We start from the raw sequence: 15683 nt of genomic DNA, 5'->3' as shown, positions 1-15683 counted from the left end.
CGACCGCTGTTTCTTTTTTGGTACAAATATGCTTTTGTACAAGGACATGAGACTATCAAGATGATTTCCAAATTCAATGGCTCTGACCATGTTGTCATCAATCTCCAGGACCAGTTGTTGCAAACTGCATGCCATTTAGAAAATTTCTTGTGATTTCTGAGAGTACTAAGACCACGTTCTTCATCTTTATTGGCGTCATTGTTTTGGGGGAAATTAAACCTCTACTTCGCTCCTCCACACAGTCCAGCCGTCAATTACCCGTCCAGAGAGCTCTATTTTCAGATGAGAGCAATGGCTTCAGCTCGCTGCCCAGACTTAAATGGAAACTCAACCTCCACTTTGCTCCTCCGCGGCGTCCAGCTATCTCAGTCGCCCACAGGACTCTATTTTCAGACAAGGGCGATGGCTTCTGCCGTAACATTGCCCGGAGCTTAGACGTTTAAACATTTCTGGGAAATTCCAACATCAGCTCCGCGACCCCAAGGCTCCCGGCCGTACAGGCCACTGAGCGAGCTCTATTTTCAGTTTAGGGCAACGGTGTCCACCGTAAGGTCACCCAGAGCTCACATTTCTAAAAAAAATATACCCTCAGAGTCTCCCAGCCATCCAGTCCGCTCAGAAAGGTCTATTTCGGGATAAAAATAACGGCCACCGCCTGCTACCCGCCGTTTTACTTTTTCGGTGCCGGTTTCAAGTGTCTTCCGCTTGTGAGTTTCAGCATATATTTTGACATTTTTATGAACTTTTTTTTATACTATTAAAAAAAAACATGGACTGTAGCCGCGAATGTTGAAGCCGCGAAGTGGTGAAAAATGACAGTATTATGCTCTACAACCACCTCAAACCTCTACAACAATTTTAGAATAATTTGATACAATAACATTAACACCTTTCTCTGGACAACAGGTCTTCCATATGTAAATGCTGTGCTTACGCTGTAATAATTTTTTGTTTACATATTGACTTATCAGAATGTGCACAATAAACATAAAAATTTGACTTGGTAACAAAAACAAATGCTTAACCAAAATGTTTTGGTTCTTTTTAACTGCAAGGTTTAATTGAAAAATGCATGATGTCAATTCACTCATGATGGGCTGATATTCAAGGAGGTCATCTCAGTGGCAGGGATGAATTTTTGATGACTGGGAATGTGTTCTATCTACACAGTGTAGATAAAACATTAATCGCAGGCTGCTCTAAATATATCACAAAGCATTACCTACCACCCTGGCACACTCCCCGACTGACATACTATATATGCGGGCATGTGTCAGGGGTTAACTGCCAGATAACACAGAGCAGATGAAGGTTAAATAGTTAGTGGATAAAACCAAAGGGCTATTTTCTGTATGGATGACGGTCAAATAATACATTAATTCATCGTGTATCATGCTAATTCTTCTCAAAGGAAATCAGTAATAATAACAAAGGAAATATTTTGATATTCTTTTACAATAGAGTATTGCCAACAATAGAAGTGGTAGAAATCCGACATTGTATGTGAATCATCACGAGAGACTGGAATATATAACGCAAAATATAAATATCAAGAAATGCCTAGGTGTTCTTATAAAACTGTATAAGGCAAGTTGGGATATTCTGTCTATTAAAACACTTTGGACCAACGATACACACATACACACAGTAAAGGCCACAAGCCAGCCAGGTAAAATAAAGAGATCTAGCTGCTAACAGGTGTATGATCATTTGCTAAGGTTGACCTAACAAGCTAATGACAGACAATGAGCAGCAGGTAAGTTTGATTTAAAGGAAACAGGAAAAAAAGAACCAAAAAACTAACACTGAGATATAAACATTTAGAAAACAAAAACAACAAAACTGGTGTGTTTTTAACCAATGATTAGTATGTTTCTCTCGTTCATTGACCCCAAAGAAATACTATATTAGTTGTATGATGTTTGGATGAAACCCTGTAATACATTTTAAGAAATATTTTATACTGTGAACCTAAACACACACTCAATCAATCAATCAATCAAAAGCCTTTATTGTCATCATACACAGCTGCGTATAACGAAATTGGTGGTGCTACTCCGCAAAGTGCGTTTTCCCAGTAAAAACACAAGTAATATAAAAATATAAAAAGCCACGTCCTACACTCCTTGCAAACACACAACAAAAAGTCAAATTACAATATATTCATTAATTTCATATGCCATAATAATCCTTCATAAACGTATTTTTGTTAAAATCCATTTTGCTGTTCAGATACTGACATTTCTAATCTAATTTCTAATCCTTTAATCTCTTTGGCGGCATGGTGGTGTAGGGGTTAGCATGTCCGCCTCACAGTTTTGTAATCAAGAGTTTCGACCTTCCAGTGTGGATTTTGCATGTTATCCGCGGTACTCCCACACCCAAAAATATGCATAGTTGGCTGATTGGACACCCTAAATTCCCCCTAGGTATGAGTGCGCCTCTTGTGAGGATAAGCGGTTTGGAAAATGGAACAAATTAATTGAATCTACTTCAGTATTTACCCTTACTCACAAAACCAATCGTTGGTCTGTCCAAAAAAGTAAGGAACAAACAAACACACATAAGCACATGCACACCTTCATAAATAATTGCTAAAAAGCAACAGTCTGAGTCATCAATTCGCCCTTGAAACAATCCATTTTTTGCACATTTACAGATAGCACAAGAAAAACTAGTAGTTTAGTTTGAGAATTAATAACTACATTCTGTAGAAGAGGAATAGAGAACATAAACGATGATGTGGGAAAAGAAGGGAAGGGATCTTCACAGACAGAGCAAGGGTGTTTCAGCATGAGGGGATCGGTCTCGGGTTTCTAATAAGCCTTTATACTCCATTCAAGTGTTAAAATTTACTGCCAGTGTATTTTGCTGACGGTCAATAAAGGACACATGGTCCTGTTAATAAGACATGGGCTCTACTGGTATACAGTTGTACTACTAATACCTCAAAATTTTAACATAAAAATCTTGAACTATTTGCCTCAGTTCTTGTTATTATGGTTATATTCTCAATCATACATTTACACTGCCACCTAATGGACTCTGAACTAATCTTGTCAGGACCTTACACAGGCGATTGGAGAAGGATCGGTTTGTGACTCACAAGATGGGGTAACGTCTGGAAATTATACATTTATATATTGTATACAATGTTCCCTCTAATTTTTTGTTTGTCTGGGCAGAAAGACAACCTCCCTGAGCACACTGAGTACCGGTGTGAGCAACATCATCATTGCTCGCTATGGGCACACACCAGTATCACACCTGCCATAAGCAGGTGCATGTCTACTACACATAAATTATTTAGTAATAATAAAATGTAATGATTAATATCTATGAATGGGCGACCCACCCGGTGGATGAGTGGTTCGCGCGTCGGCCTCACATCTAAAAAATAAAATAAAAAAATAAAAATGGGATTTCCTTTTGTGCGCTCCATATGATTTGCTGTGCGCAGAGAAGACGAGAGTAGTGCGCAATTGCGCACGCGCGCAGCTTAGAGGGAACATTGATTGTATATAAGCACAAGGATTTAAAATTGGGGAAAGTGCTAATCTGGGAAATGTTTAAGAAAATGTATACATAATAAAATTAATAATACCGCTTTGTTGTGCCGTAAAGCTAGACAGGACCCCATTTCCAGACGTGGGGACGTCTCGCGTGTGGCAGATGGGTAAAATTGAGGCAATTCAGCCTGCGTTAGCTTTTATCTAGTGAAATGTATTAGCTAATATTTTTTTATTTTGTTCTTCACTAGTATTCAAAGTATTCTACTTTTCTAAGTATGGTATTATTTTTGTTTTAGACATGTTTGAAATAAAGTACCCTTCATAAATATGAAGGAGAAGAGAAACTATTAAGTTTTGTTCTCTAAGATTTTTTCCTTGCATGTTGAATAATGGGAGCTGCCTAAAAGTGTAGGGGTTCACTTGCCTGACTTTGGGGTGAGCAGACGTGTGCTCGATTCCAGCTGCTGGCAGTATGATTGTGAGTGCGAATGGTCGTCTGTCTCTTTGTGTGCCCTCGAGCTGACTGGCGACCAGTCTAGGGCATAGTCTGCCTTTCACTCGAAGTAAGCTGGGATAGGCTACAGCAACCCCCGTAACCCTTATGAGGATGCACAGTACAGAAGATGAATGAAAGAATGTTGAATAATGGATTTAACCTGTAATTTTAAAAGAAATAGCCCATGAATGAAAAAGAATGTGTACATAGTGAAATTACCACTAATTAAACTTAGTTAAAAAATAGATAGTCGACTGATGTGCACATTTAAAGTGAGATTGTATTTATTTTCATTTCACTGGAAATTACAAAAAAAAATTCCATTGTCATTTAGAAGCAAAATGACTTTAATTGCCATTATAGTTTTAGGTCAAGTTTATTTATAAAGCTATATGTCAAAGCAAGGTTCATAAATACTTCACAAACAATAATGTGTAATATTTTCTATTACCAATGAAAATCATCCCAAAATTAGTTGTTTTTTTTCATCCTTCTGCTGTGATTCTAAATGAGTTGATCACTAGTAAATGTTCTATCCATTTGAAGTGGGAGGATGGCAGTACATGAACAACCATTCTCTGCCACTGCCTACTTCAAATGTATTTGGACATATTGTTCCGTCAATGGCAGCCAAAGAGTTAAAAAAAATCTTTACATTCCTTGTCACTTCCTTTTTTCATTTCTGACCAGAACAAAATTTCACCTAATTCACAATTCATTAAATTTAAAAAATATGTTTCCTCTCAAGTCACAATTTTCAAATCAATGTGTTATCAGGTTTTGGGGTCATTGTATGCAGCATACTGATAAACCAAATATGTGACCCATATATGCATTTCTTATTCCTGCATGCAATAATTTTAAATAAAAAGATGAATTTAGAAAAGAAGACTTAAAATATTCTTGACTTACCTTCTCTTGATGCAGAAACACAGTCAATCTGCACCACAACCCGTTGAAGCATTTGATCTGTGCCCACAGTGTCTGTGTTTTTCTGTCCGCCTGGATCCCAGAGATCTTCCGTGGTACATCTGCTCACATTTTATAGCTTACTAAACACATGTACACAAACACACAATGTGTACCCACAGATTAATTTTGAACATTCATAAGAAGTGTCATACAACTCCCATAATACATTCAGTACATTAGTGGTGCAATATTACATTTCTGAGTAAACAAATCTCTCTTATACATGTGTCTCCTGGGTAAACAAATGGACAAACCTATTGTGTGTTGATCAGTGAGATAACACTCACACACAAGCTATTATCCCACATTGGTTGCCAACACCAAAGCCTGAACCCCACCAGCCCACTACCCCCATCAGCAGGTTGTAAGGCGCTTGTGTGTGCACTTATCAGTGCACCACACATACACTTACCACCAAAAGACATCTCTCTCCCAGATGCATGGTCAAAATGTCACAATAAAAGTGTCATGTCAAGTATTGTGTCACACAAACAGAGGAAAGCAATAAACACACTAAAACAACAACAGACTGATGATATAAAGATAAATTGGTCACATAATCTGAGCATCACATTTTATTGGGCACACCATGTGAACATTTACATATAGTAAGGGTGTGACAATACATTGATATGGTTCATTCATTCATCTTTTATACCACCCATCCTTGAAAGAGTTGCAGGGGTTGCTGAAGTCTAACCCAACTGTCTCCGGGTGAAAGGCAGACTACACCCTAGACTGGTCTCCAGTCAGTCATAGGGCACACAAAGAGACAGACAAACCCTCACACTCCCACCGAGTGGGAATGGAACCAAGACTGCCCGAACCAAGGTCAGGCGGAAGAACCACTGCACCATCGGGTGGCCCATTGATATGGTAATATATCAAAATACTTTTTATCCCAATTGGTTATTGATAAGAGAGTAGTTAGCGTGTTGGCCTAACAGTTCTGAGATCGCAGATTCAAACCCTAGCACTCCCCGCGACACTTATGAGTATAAGCAGTACGGAAAATTAATGAATGGTTATCGATATAAGGTAACGTGGGGAGTGGTTAGCATGTCCGCCTCACAGTTATGAGATTGAGGGTTCCATCCTTTCCCATCTATTCCTATCCCCAAAACATGACATAGGCCAGGGGTGGGCAAACTATTCCACAAAGGGCCACAGTGGGTGCAGGTTTTCATTCCAACCCACAAAGAGGCCACCTTTTCACCAATCCGGTGTCCTGCAAGTGCAATCAGAGGATTGCAGTCAGGTGATTCTTGTTTTCTGCAGAAATCTCATTGGTCAAAGCGCCTTTGCTGGATCGGTTGCAACAAAAACCTGCACCCACAGCAGCTCTCGAGGACCGGTTTGCCTACCCCTGACATAGGCAGATTCCAAATTGTCCGTAAGTGTGAGTGTATGCGTGAATGGTCCTTAGTCTATATATGTGCCTTGTTATTGCCTGGTGACCAGTTCAGGGTGTACCCCACCTCCTGCTCGTTGTTAGCTGGGATAGGCTCTAGCACCTCCCCCACCCTCTTGAGGATGAGCAGTTCACAGCATGAATGGATTGTTATCGATAGGATTGCCCAATAATCGATATACCATTCTAAAAAGGTGCTTCATACTGAAAATTTCCATTACAAAAGAATTGAAAAAATAAGTTTGTTTAAAAAAGTACCAATTATATTGTGCTGTATTTATTAAAACTTAGTGTTGTACTGAAGTCTGTGAAAAAACAATTGTTTTTGAAGGATTGTCTACGAGGTGCAAAAAGAGTATTTTTTTCCATTTAGAAATAGCTTGTTTTCCCCTTAAATTCACTGCCACTGACAGTGATAGACATTATAAATCTACTTGAACTGTGATAGCTAGCATTGAATGATTCCTGTTTTTTTACCGACAGAGGACTGGCAGCAATCGAACAATCACATTCAGCCCCTCCAATCAAAATGGATTGGACATATAGCATCATCAATGGCACCCAATGAGTTAATAGTTAATTCATTCATCTATCGAGCTGCTCATCCTTACGAGGGAGTCAGTAATTGCATAGTAAAATAGCGTGGATGGATTTTCTAAGCGATGTATCAATAATTCGTGTACCGCCAAATCCTGCGATAACTATTACCGTGAGGTAGCCCTAATTGACAGTGTCGAATAGGAAAGGTACAGGTACTGCATGTCCATGATGATTACTTTTATAAGATCTAATCTAAATCAGCAGACAGCCAACTAAGAGTGTAGCAATACTTTACCAATATTGAAGATGTTTGGTAAAGATCAGGGGTCTGTAAAAAAAAAGTTGATTTAACAATGGCATGCGCAGACCACATTCAAGCCTTGTTTCTCGATTGCAAACCTATTATAGTTTGTGATGAAAGGTGAGTAAACAAAGACTATTAATGAGTTTATTTAGAGTTCTCGAAATGCCAGCTGAAGCAGAAGCACAACACCACTGTGCCACATTTGCACTATGTCAACAGTTATGTCATAAAAGTGTGCTCTCCTCGCATGTTGCACAAACAATGACTCAATGGCATTGTATGAAACTTTGGAATGTAATTTCTGGAGCACTCAGCATTAAATAGCATCTTTCATCATATGTTTTGTTGTCAACATAATCAAATTTTCAACTGGATATACCATATTTTCTCGCATATACGCCATATTTGTCGCTAAAAAAAATTATGACTGAATCGAGGGTACGGCTTATACGCGCACAAATTAGACTTGACATGCACAAAATTGCAAAGTGACAAGAACGAAACGCCATAACGCAAGACAAATTTATTTTGAGGTCTATGAATGAAATTCAAGAAAAAAATAAAACATATCTTGCATAAAACATTAAAAAAAACTCACTTGTGCCTGCCATTGCTCGCTCAGGGCGCCGCCATCATACCCAGGGATGACAAACCAGACCGCTACGGACACACTTCCTGGTTGTACTGTTCACGTGACTTCCTTTTTGAATTTGTCTACATGCAGGCAACAACCTTTAGGAATGTGCAATCCAGCAATTGATTTATACAGTATCTCAGAAATACCACGTGCGATGATTTTTCTTAAGATTTTCCCTTCAGAGTAATACATTTGTACTCCCTATTAAAACCATGAATATGGAGGTGAAAATTGTGAATCGGGGGCGTCTTATACGAGAGGTTTGTAAAATTAAACGATTTTAAGGCAATTTTAAGGGTACGGCTTATATGCGAGAAAAAATGATATTTTCGATACTATACTAATAAAAAAAATCCAGAAATGTTTTTTTTAATATTAGTATTAGTGCTCAGTGTTTCCCATTATGTATTTAAAAACACTCATCAAATAGCCCCAAAATGTACATCAAATTACCTAAAAATGCCTAAAATCATCAGAAAATTACCCCAAATCAACAGGTCAGCACTCCCCGCGTCCCTTTTGAGGATAAGTGGTACAAAAATTGAATGAAAGAGTAACTAAGACGAAACATGAAAGAAATGTCAACATGCAGATACGAGCAGAAGCCCTAAATATATAAAGGACTGCCCTCTTCTGGCTAAATCTTACTCTTTTTAACTCTGATAAGCTGTTTCCAACAGAATCACGCATGAACCAGAATATAATTCAGAAGACAGCATTAATTAAAGAATGGCATGGGCAGTATGTTGCTCATGTCTCTACTTTGTTTTTTCCTGTACAACAGACTTCATTACTTTAATTGCTTATATAGTAGACTAGAAAAGTCTGAAAACATCAAACGATTGCGTTAGAACATTCCTTGAAATTACATTTTCTGCTCTTAACAGTGGAACAGAACTAAATGTGATTAGATAATCAATGAAAGAGTGCAATAATAGCCTGTGTTCACTGCCACCAGACGGGCGCACAGTGATCAAGAGGCATCAAGTGTCTGCTCTACTCACACAATGCACACTGTCCTCCATAACTGTTTGTCTTCTTGCCCCCGACAGTTAGGCCTCCATCATTCCGCTCTTCCCCGTCGGGTTATTCCAAGGCTTTCAGTCCATGGTTCGGGACCAGAACACATGAAGAGAACATCTTGAAGTAGTAAACATCTTGAAAGAAAACAGAGGGGACTCCAGAAGCCCCCGTCTGTTTGGATAAGTGTATCCCACTTCTCTTCCTCTTCATCCATGACATGCTTCTCAATTTTTAATGCTGCCATTGTGCTTGTGTACACGTGCATTGGCCCGGAGTTAAGAAAAAAGGACAGCCAGTTTAGTGGTCATGGTAGAGGGTGAGGAGATAAGGGAGGAAGCATTTCAAGATGAGAAGCTCTAACTTGATGCTTAGTGAGATGAAATCAAGTAAGTTTGATTCTGCACTACTACTGATTGTAATAAGTGATATTTTTGAATTTTCCCAGGAAACCATTGGCTGTCTTTAAGGGCGTTAAACATCAAATCCATTTTTTCACCATTGGGGTGAATAGTCACTCACCCCTCGCAGTCAAAATTATTTAACGTGTAGTTGTTCAAATGGCAAGCAATGAGTTAATTAGGTCACTTTCTTGTTAATTTTAGAGTGCTTATGGCTCACCTCCTATGGATTTGGGGTATTGATTTTGCACTACTCTTGATAATAATGGATGATATTGTTGCATTTTCCTTCTTAACTCACTTGACTGCGATCGAATCCATTTTAAGTGTGCGTGCGTTTGTGTGTTCAATTCAAATAGATAGGACATCTACAGATTAACTCATTTTATGAGCTTTAATATAGTTTTTTAAGAGCCACTTGATTCAACATATCTCAACATTAATGGCACTGGAAGTGCTCATTAGAAATAAAATAAAAAATCTATGTAATATCAGAATGATATTGCGTTATAGATTATCTTGGGGGGGCAGATTGAGAATGAGTTGCACAATTTAGTATCACAACAACAGTACACAGGGAAAAATTAATAAATGTGTAAATGATAAAAGAAAATGTTTGGTGTTAAAGTTATGTGAACTTTATTCAATGCATGTTTTTGTTGAATAATTAAAATGTAAATGAATTGACTACGGCATAACTCAAATCTGTTTGTAATAATATGAAGAGATTTGTTGGCGCACTTATACTGCAAACATGTCTAAGTATACCTTTGCTGTTCATATTAATGCCAGTGACAGCTCTCGCAGACTGTCCAAAATGAGTGAGAATCATTTTACTTCTTGACGACCTGGATGACGTCCTCGTGTTCCATGATGTGTGTCAGGCCCACCCTCTGAGGACTGTACTTTGTGCTGGTTCCCTGCAAACGAGTACCACAGATTATTCATGCAAACCAGCCTTCCCAGTTGAAAAGGAATAGAGGTCTAGAACTGTCAATAGCAAGTAATGATTTAAGGCAAGCAACAAAATAATCCAGAGGTATAAGAATATTGCAAAAAAATACATATTCTATTTTGTAAAACTGAATATTTAAGTGTAAGTTATTTGCAAATTGATTTTGCAGGGCACAATTAATTTGCAAAAAAAAGATAAAAAACTTACTGCTTTGTTGAAACTAAAGCTGTAATAGTAACCCTTACATAAAATTTGGGGATACTTTTGTTAAAATCGAGCCAAAAAGTTTAACATAGAACATTTATAAGAAAAAATACAAATGAAAATTAGAAAATTCTATTTTAAAAATAGTTTTTAAACAGGAATAGAAGAAAATATCAAAAATGTATTAATAAAAATTTTAAAAAACTGAATAGTAATTTTCATAAAGTATAAAAAATACAAAATGACAGTGACATTTAAAGTATCAACAAAAATACATTAAAAAATCATAGGGAGAATGTATAAGTAAAGGGAAAAAAAATTATCCGAGGTGGATGGTTAACATATGTAGGAATTCAATTAACCAACATGTAGATGGCCTCAATAATTAATTGCAATGGTAGATATACAGAGCCACGGGTGGGACACATCACCAGTAATTAAGAAAATTTTGTCAAAAGCTTGTCCCCAGAGTCTAACACAATAATAAATGTATTACAAGTACATACCCAAACCAGCGCGTACTTGAACTGGCTCGCTAAGGTTCTGTGGATGCTATGGCACTGTAAGAAGACAAACACAACGTAATGTTGACCTACATGCAACCAAAAGTATGATATGGTTCCTTGCAGTAGTTTCGGAAGAGCTGACTGACCACATGTTCTACACTTGCTCCTCTTCTCATGATGATGGCGTCATTGAAGTCTGGGCGCTCTAACGGGACCAGAATTGAAAGATAAATAGGTAAATAAACAAATGTTGACAAAAATGAGAGCAGATAGGATTTGGAAGAGATATGTAATATAACAGTACCCCCTCTTTTCTTCGTAAAAATGCAAATCAAAGACAGGTATTCCCACAACGTCTCTAGAAGATAATCCAGATTGAGCTTCATCCCACAACTAGTAAAATAAGAGCAGTCAGTTATCAGCTAACTTGTCATACAACAGTGGAGTAAGATGGCTGACCTGATGACAACGCTGTTAGGTCTGTGAGCAAGACGATCCACCTCCTCAATTGAGATTTGATCCACCTTGTTGTACACCTGGTTGAAATACATAGGGTCAAATATGTAGATGAGAAGTGTGAACTTTGAAAGGGAACTCAAGACAACTTACATATAGACAGGGCATGTAAACTCTGTTCGCGGCGATGACATCGATGAACTCGTCGGGCGTGCTATCTTCCCTAAAGAGGACTTCAGCGTTAAAGATTTCTGAAGTAGTCGCTCAAAGAAAACAATGACATTGGACAGGCATTTGTTTTACTTCTTTGTTGTTTATGAAGGATACTATACTCATGGAGAATGAGCTGAACAAGCTTTTCCGAGCATTGGGTAAGAGGTACCGTGGAGTTGTAGGAAAGGCCTCCGCCTTTCTTTTGCTGTAAAGGCATGAGGAAAGACAAATGATATGGAATATTCCATTTGTCCATTTTGGAGCAGAAAAGTGGAATATGTTAAGCCACATTTTACTGACCTCTAGTATAGCTCCAATACAGTTTTTTTTTTAGCTCTCGGTACATATCCAAAAATACAGCTGTGTGGTATCGGCCAGGTCGGAGTATTTTTTTGTTTGTTTTTAATAATAAATGACTGCATACTTATACTTTAATGTAAAGTAATTGCTATCATAGCTTGATTAAATCCTGCTTAACTTAATGTTTTCCATTGATGGCTTAAGACATCAATCCATTTGAAGTGGGAGATTTAGCATCAAATAAAAGCACATTCATCGCTGCCACCCTTCCACTTCAAATTGATTGGACATCTATTACCTTTAAATTCACAGCAAAAGATTGATGGTAAGCCACATGATTGGACATCTATCATTATTTTGGTTAACGGACAGTGTTTACTTCACTTGCATCAATATGCTGTAATAAGAGAGCAAAACATCTTACCTTGAAATATATATTGGGTTTTTCACTGTTCAGTCTGATGCCCACCGACTCCAACTCTTTTTCTAAAAGCGTTCTAAAAAGAAAAGATATTAATTGTGATGGCCTTTGTCTGGACGCTTAATGCTGTACAAATACACGCAGGAACGAGAGGGCACCACCCACCTCTGGACATCCCCTTTGGTAGCATCCAGCATCATGATGACAACATCTGCTGTCCTTGCCACAGCGATGACCTGACGACCCCTACCCTTACCTGTCAGAATGTTACAATTACACAGTAGTCATGCATGCTTGTAGGTCTGTGGCACTCTAATAATAGGGATTAGAGTCAAGTACCTTGAGAAGCACCCTCAATGATTCCTGGCAAATCCAGCAACTGGATGTTGGCCCCTTTGTACTAAAAGAAGAAAATGTCACTGTGTGGCTGAATAACAACAATTAATAACATTGAAGATGTGTCACAGTGGAAATTATTGTACCTCAATGACACCTGGTATGCAAGTGAGGGTAGTGAATTCATAGGAAGCGGCTTCACTGGCAGTTGATGTCATCAAGCTGAGGAAAGTGGACTGCAGGAAACAGAAATGTGTCACTTTCCCAAAATATTACTTATAATATAATCTCTTGCTAATTTTATAAGTAAGATCCTTAGCACAAAAAGCTATCAAAAATCGGGCTGCACCAAAATCTATACTTACTATTTCACTTTTGGGAAACACTGAAATCAAGTATACTATTGAAAATGCCATTGATGAAGAACTTTTTCTACATGTTAATTATTGTTTTGTAAATAGTTTTCCACAACTAAATCTTTTTATGAACTTCACACACATTTCACTTCAACATAACACATTTTGGAATGACTAGTTAGTTAGTTGCTCATAATCAACATTTGTAATTGAGTGTGTTTTAAGAGAAAATAAAAATAAGAGAAACATGAAACGAAGCAAAGAGCCGCATTAATTTTGGCCAGGAGCCGCATGTGGCTCGAGAGCTGCGTGTTCACCACCCCTGTTATAGTAGTATGTCAACAAAGCTGTCATTGGTCTTCCCAGAAAATGAATTGTTGGGTACTACAATTTTATCAACTAAATATGAGCACATACCTTACCCACTGAGGGGAAACCAATAAGAGCAACACGCGCATCTCCAGATTTCATAACATCGAAGCCTTCGCCTTTACCACCCGCCGATTTGGAGGGCTCCAGCAGCTGAGACCTGTATTTGGCTAATTTGGCCTTCAGCAAGCCCAAATGGTACTCAGTGGCTGTGGAAGAAAGAAGGAAAATACAGTAATCCCTCAAATATGACAGTTATTTAGACCAGACATGGCCACGATAATTGAAAAATTGGGATATAGGGTCACCTCTATTTTAACTTTATTTTTCAGTGCTGAGTCCTAGTATCAAGAGTAGCTTCCGCTAACGAGTTTCAGTGTGGATTTTCACATTTTTCTCATCTCATCTCATTTTCTGAACCACTTTATCCTCACTAGGGTTGCGAGGGTGCTGGAGCCTATCCCAGCTGACTTCGGGCCAGAGGTGGGGGACAGCCAATCGCAGGGCACAAGGAGACAAATATTTATGCTCACATACATAGCTGGGGTAATTTAGTGTCCAATCAGCCTACCATGCATGTCTTTGGAATGTGGGAGGAAACCGGAATACCCGGAGGAAACCCACACAGAACATGCAAACTCCACACAGGTGGACCGACCAGGATTTGAACCTTGGTCTCCTACTGTGAGGCCGAGCGCTAACCACTCGCTCCACTGGGACGTCACGGATTTTCACAATTTTATGAGAAAAAAAAATACTTCTCAACTTTAAAAAATGAATAACATTTTTTTTAAATAATTAATAGCGGGGAAGTGAAGACGCGATAATCGAGGAATTAATGTACCACAGACCAATGTTATTCTGCAAGTGTCATTCTCCATTGTTGGAATGGAAAATGGCAACACTAAGTGCCAAGGTTATCACTTTAATAAATTAACATTTGTAATTTGGTTGTTCTCCAGGCATGTTATAACTCTGATGACACTGCCATTGGACACAAAGTTATTCCACTGAGCTCATTGCTAGCAATAATCTCGCACCATGCCCACTCCCACATTACCTTTGTTTTTCTGGGTCCGAGAAATTTCTCTCTCTATTTCGGAGATTTTCTCCAAAATCCCCATCGCGTCAATTCAGATGGACTGCAATTAAACTGTAAAATGAAGAAAAAACATACAGAAACGTGTCACTTTAGCTTGGGTTAGCAAAAACGCTAAATAGCTAAACAACTTGATTATGACAGTCAGAAAACCATTTTTAAAAGGACGAGATTCAAACTCACAGTTGTTTAATCTGCATTCAAAGCGTGGGGCGCCTACAAATTTAAACGGCTGCAACAATGCAAGTTTACAATTTAACATAAACTCCTCTATACTCAGCAGTCAGCATGCTCCCGATGCCCAAACCCGAGCAGCCCAGTGCAAGTCGGGGCAAAGCTTCTTCTTCGTTTACATTCACCAACTGAGGATGCAACACTGCCATCTTCTGTAAGGGGTCTTAACAACTGGACAGGAAAAATACTGTAGTAGTATAAATATGCATAGTAGTAAATTGTTAACAGGGATGTTCTCTCTTTTTTCAGAAATATCAAAGGATGCAAGAGCTAAGTTGAAACACTACTGCTTTCATTTATTAAACAGAGGATTAGAAACAGATTTTTTTTAAATGTATTTATTTTTAAGTATTAATGTAGTATTGGGCTGAGGGCGCCCTGGTGGCGCAAGTGGTTAACACGTTGGCCTCACAGCTCTGGGGTCTTGGGTTCAAATCCAGGTCGGTCCACCCATGTGGAGTTTGCATGCTCTCCTCGGGGCTGTGTGGGTTTTCTCCAGGTACTCCGGTTTTCTCCCACATTTCAAAAACATGCATGGTAGGGTAATTGGACACTAGATTGCCCTAGGTATGAGTGTATTCATGATTGTCTGTCTCCTCGTGCACTGCGATCGGGTGTCCCCCCTGCCTCTGGCCCGAAGTCAGCTGGGATGGGCTCCAGCACCCCCCGCGACCCTAATGAGGATGAAGCGGTTTAGAAAATGAATGAATGAATGAATGAATGAACGCATTGGGCTGAGTGAATGGTTGTCAGTCTCCTTGTGCACTGCGATTGACTTGCCATCAATTCATCAATGCCCGTAGTTAGCTGGGATAGACTCCAGCACCCCCTGCGACCCTTGTTCGGAAAATGAATGAACAGCCAGATTTTGGAACTAATGTTTTAAATGTTGTTTGGATTGGATTGGATAACTTTATTCATCCCGTATTCGGGAAATTTCA

At 38.7% G+C, this 15683-nt stretch overlaps 1 protein-coding gene across 1 annotated transcript; it reads right to left on the bottom strand.

The window, feature by feature from the left end:
- Window positions 1–9673: 9673 nt before the first annotated feature.
- On the bottom strand, window positions 9674–14881 carry drg2 (developmentally regulated GTP binding protein 2). The gene is made up of 14 exons (XM_077618827.1): window positions 14692–14881; window positions 14470–14562; window positions 13458–13618; window positions 12831–12920; window positions 12688–12748; window positions 12514–12604; window positions 12352–12424; window positions 11742–11832; window positions 11568–11665; window positions 11418–11494; window positions 11263–11351; window positions 11105–11163; window positions 10959–11012; window positions 9674–10213 (listed from the first exon to the last, which is right to left on the bottom strand). The coding sequence occupies exons 2-14, from the start codon at window positions 14531–14533 to the stop codon at window positions 10127–10129; spliced, it is 1095 nt and encodes a 364-aa protein (XP_077474953.1). The 5' UTR covers window positions 14534–14562; window positions 14692–14881; the 3' UTR covers window positions 9674–10126.
- Window positions 14882–15683: the final 802 nt, after the last annotated feature.

This window comes from Stigmatopora argus, chromosome 14 (genome assembly GCF_051989625.1).
Source record: "Stigmatopora argus isolate UIUO_Sarg chromosome 14, RoL_Sarg_1.0, whole genome shotgun sequence".
Lineage (NCBI taxonomy): Eukaryota > Metazoa > Chordata > Actinopteri > Syngnathiformes > Syngnathidae > Stigmatopora > Stigmatopora argus.
This window is presented reverse-complemented; position numbering and strand designations above follow the sequence as displayed.

Bases quoted from the DNA above. Each gene is read 5' to 3' on its own strand.
- drg2 (XM_077618827.1), bottom strand. From the start codon at position 14,533: ATGGGGATTTTGGAGAAAATCTCCGAAATAGAGAGAGAAATTTCTCGG. The intron at 12,425-12,513 runs GTGGGTGGTGCC...TTTTCTTTTTAG, and splicing joins ACCAAAGGGGATGTCCAGAG to AACGCTTTTAGAAAAAGAGT. The intron at 11,164-11,262 runs GTACTGTTATAT...TGGTCCCGTTAG, and splicing joins TTTTACGAAGAAAAGAGGGG to AGCGCCCAGACTTCAATGAC.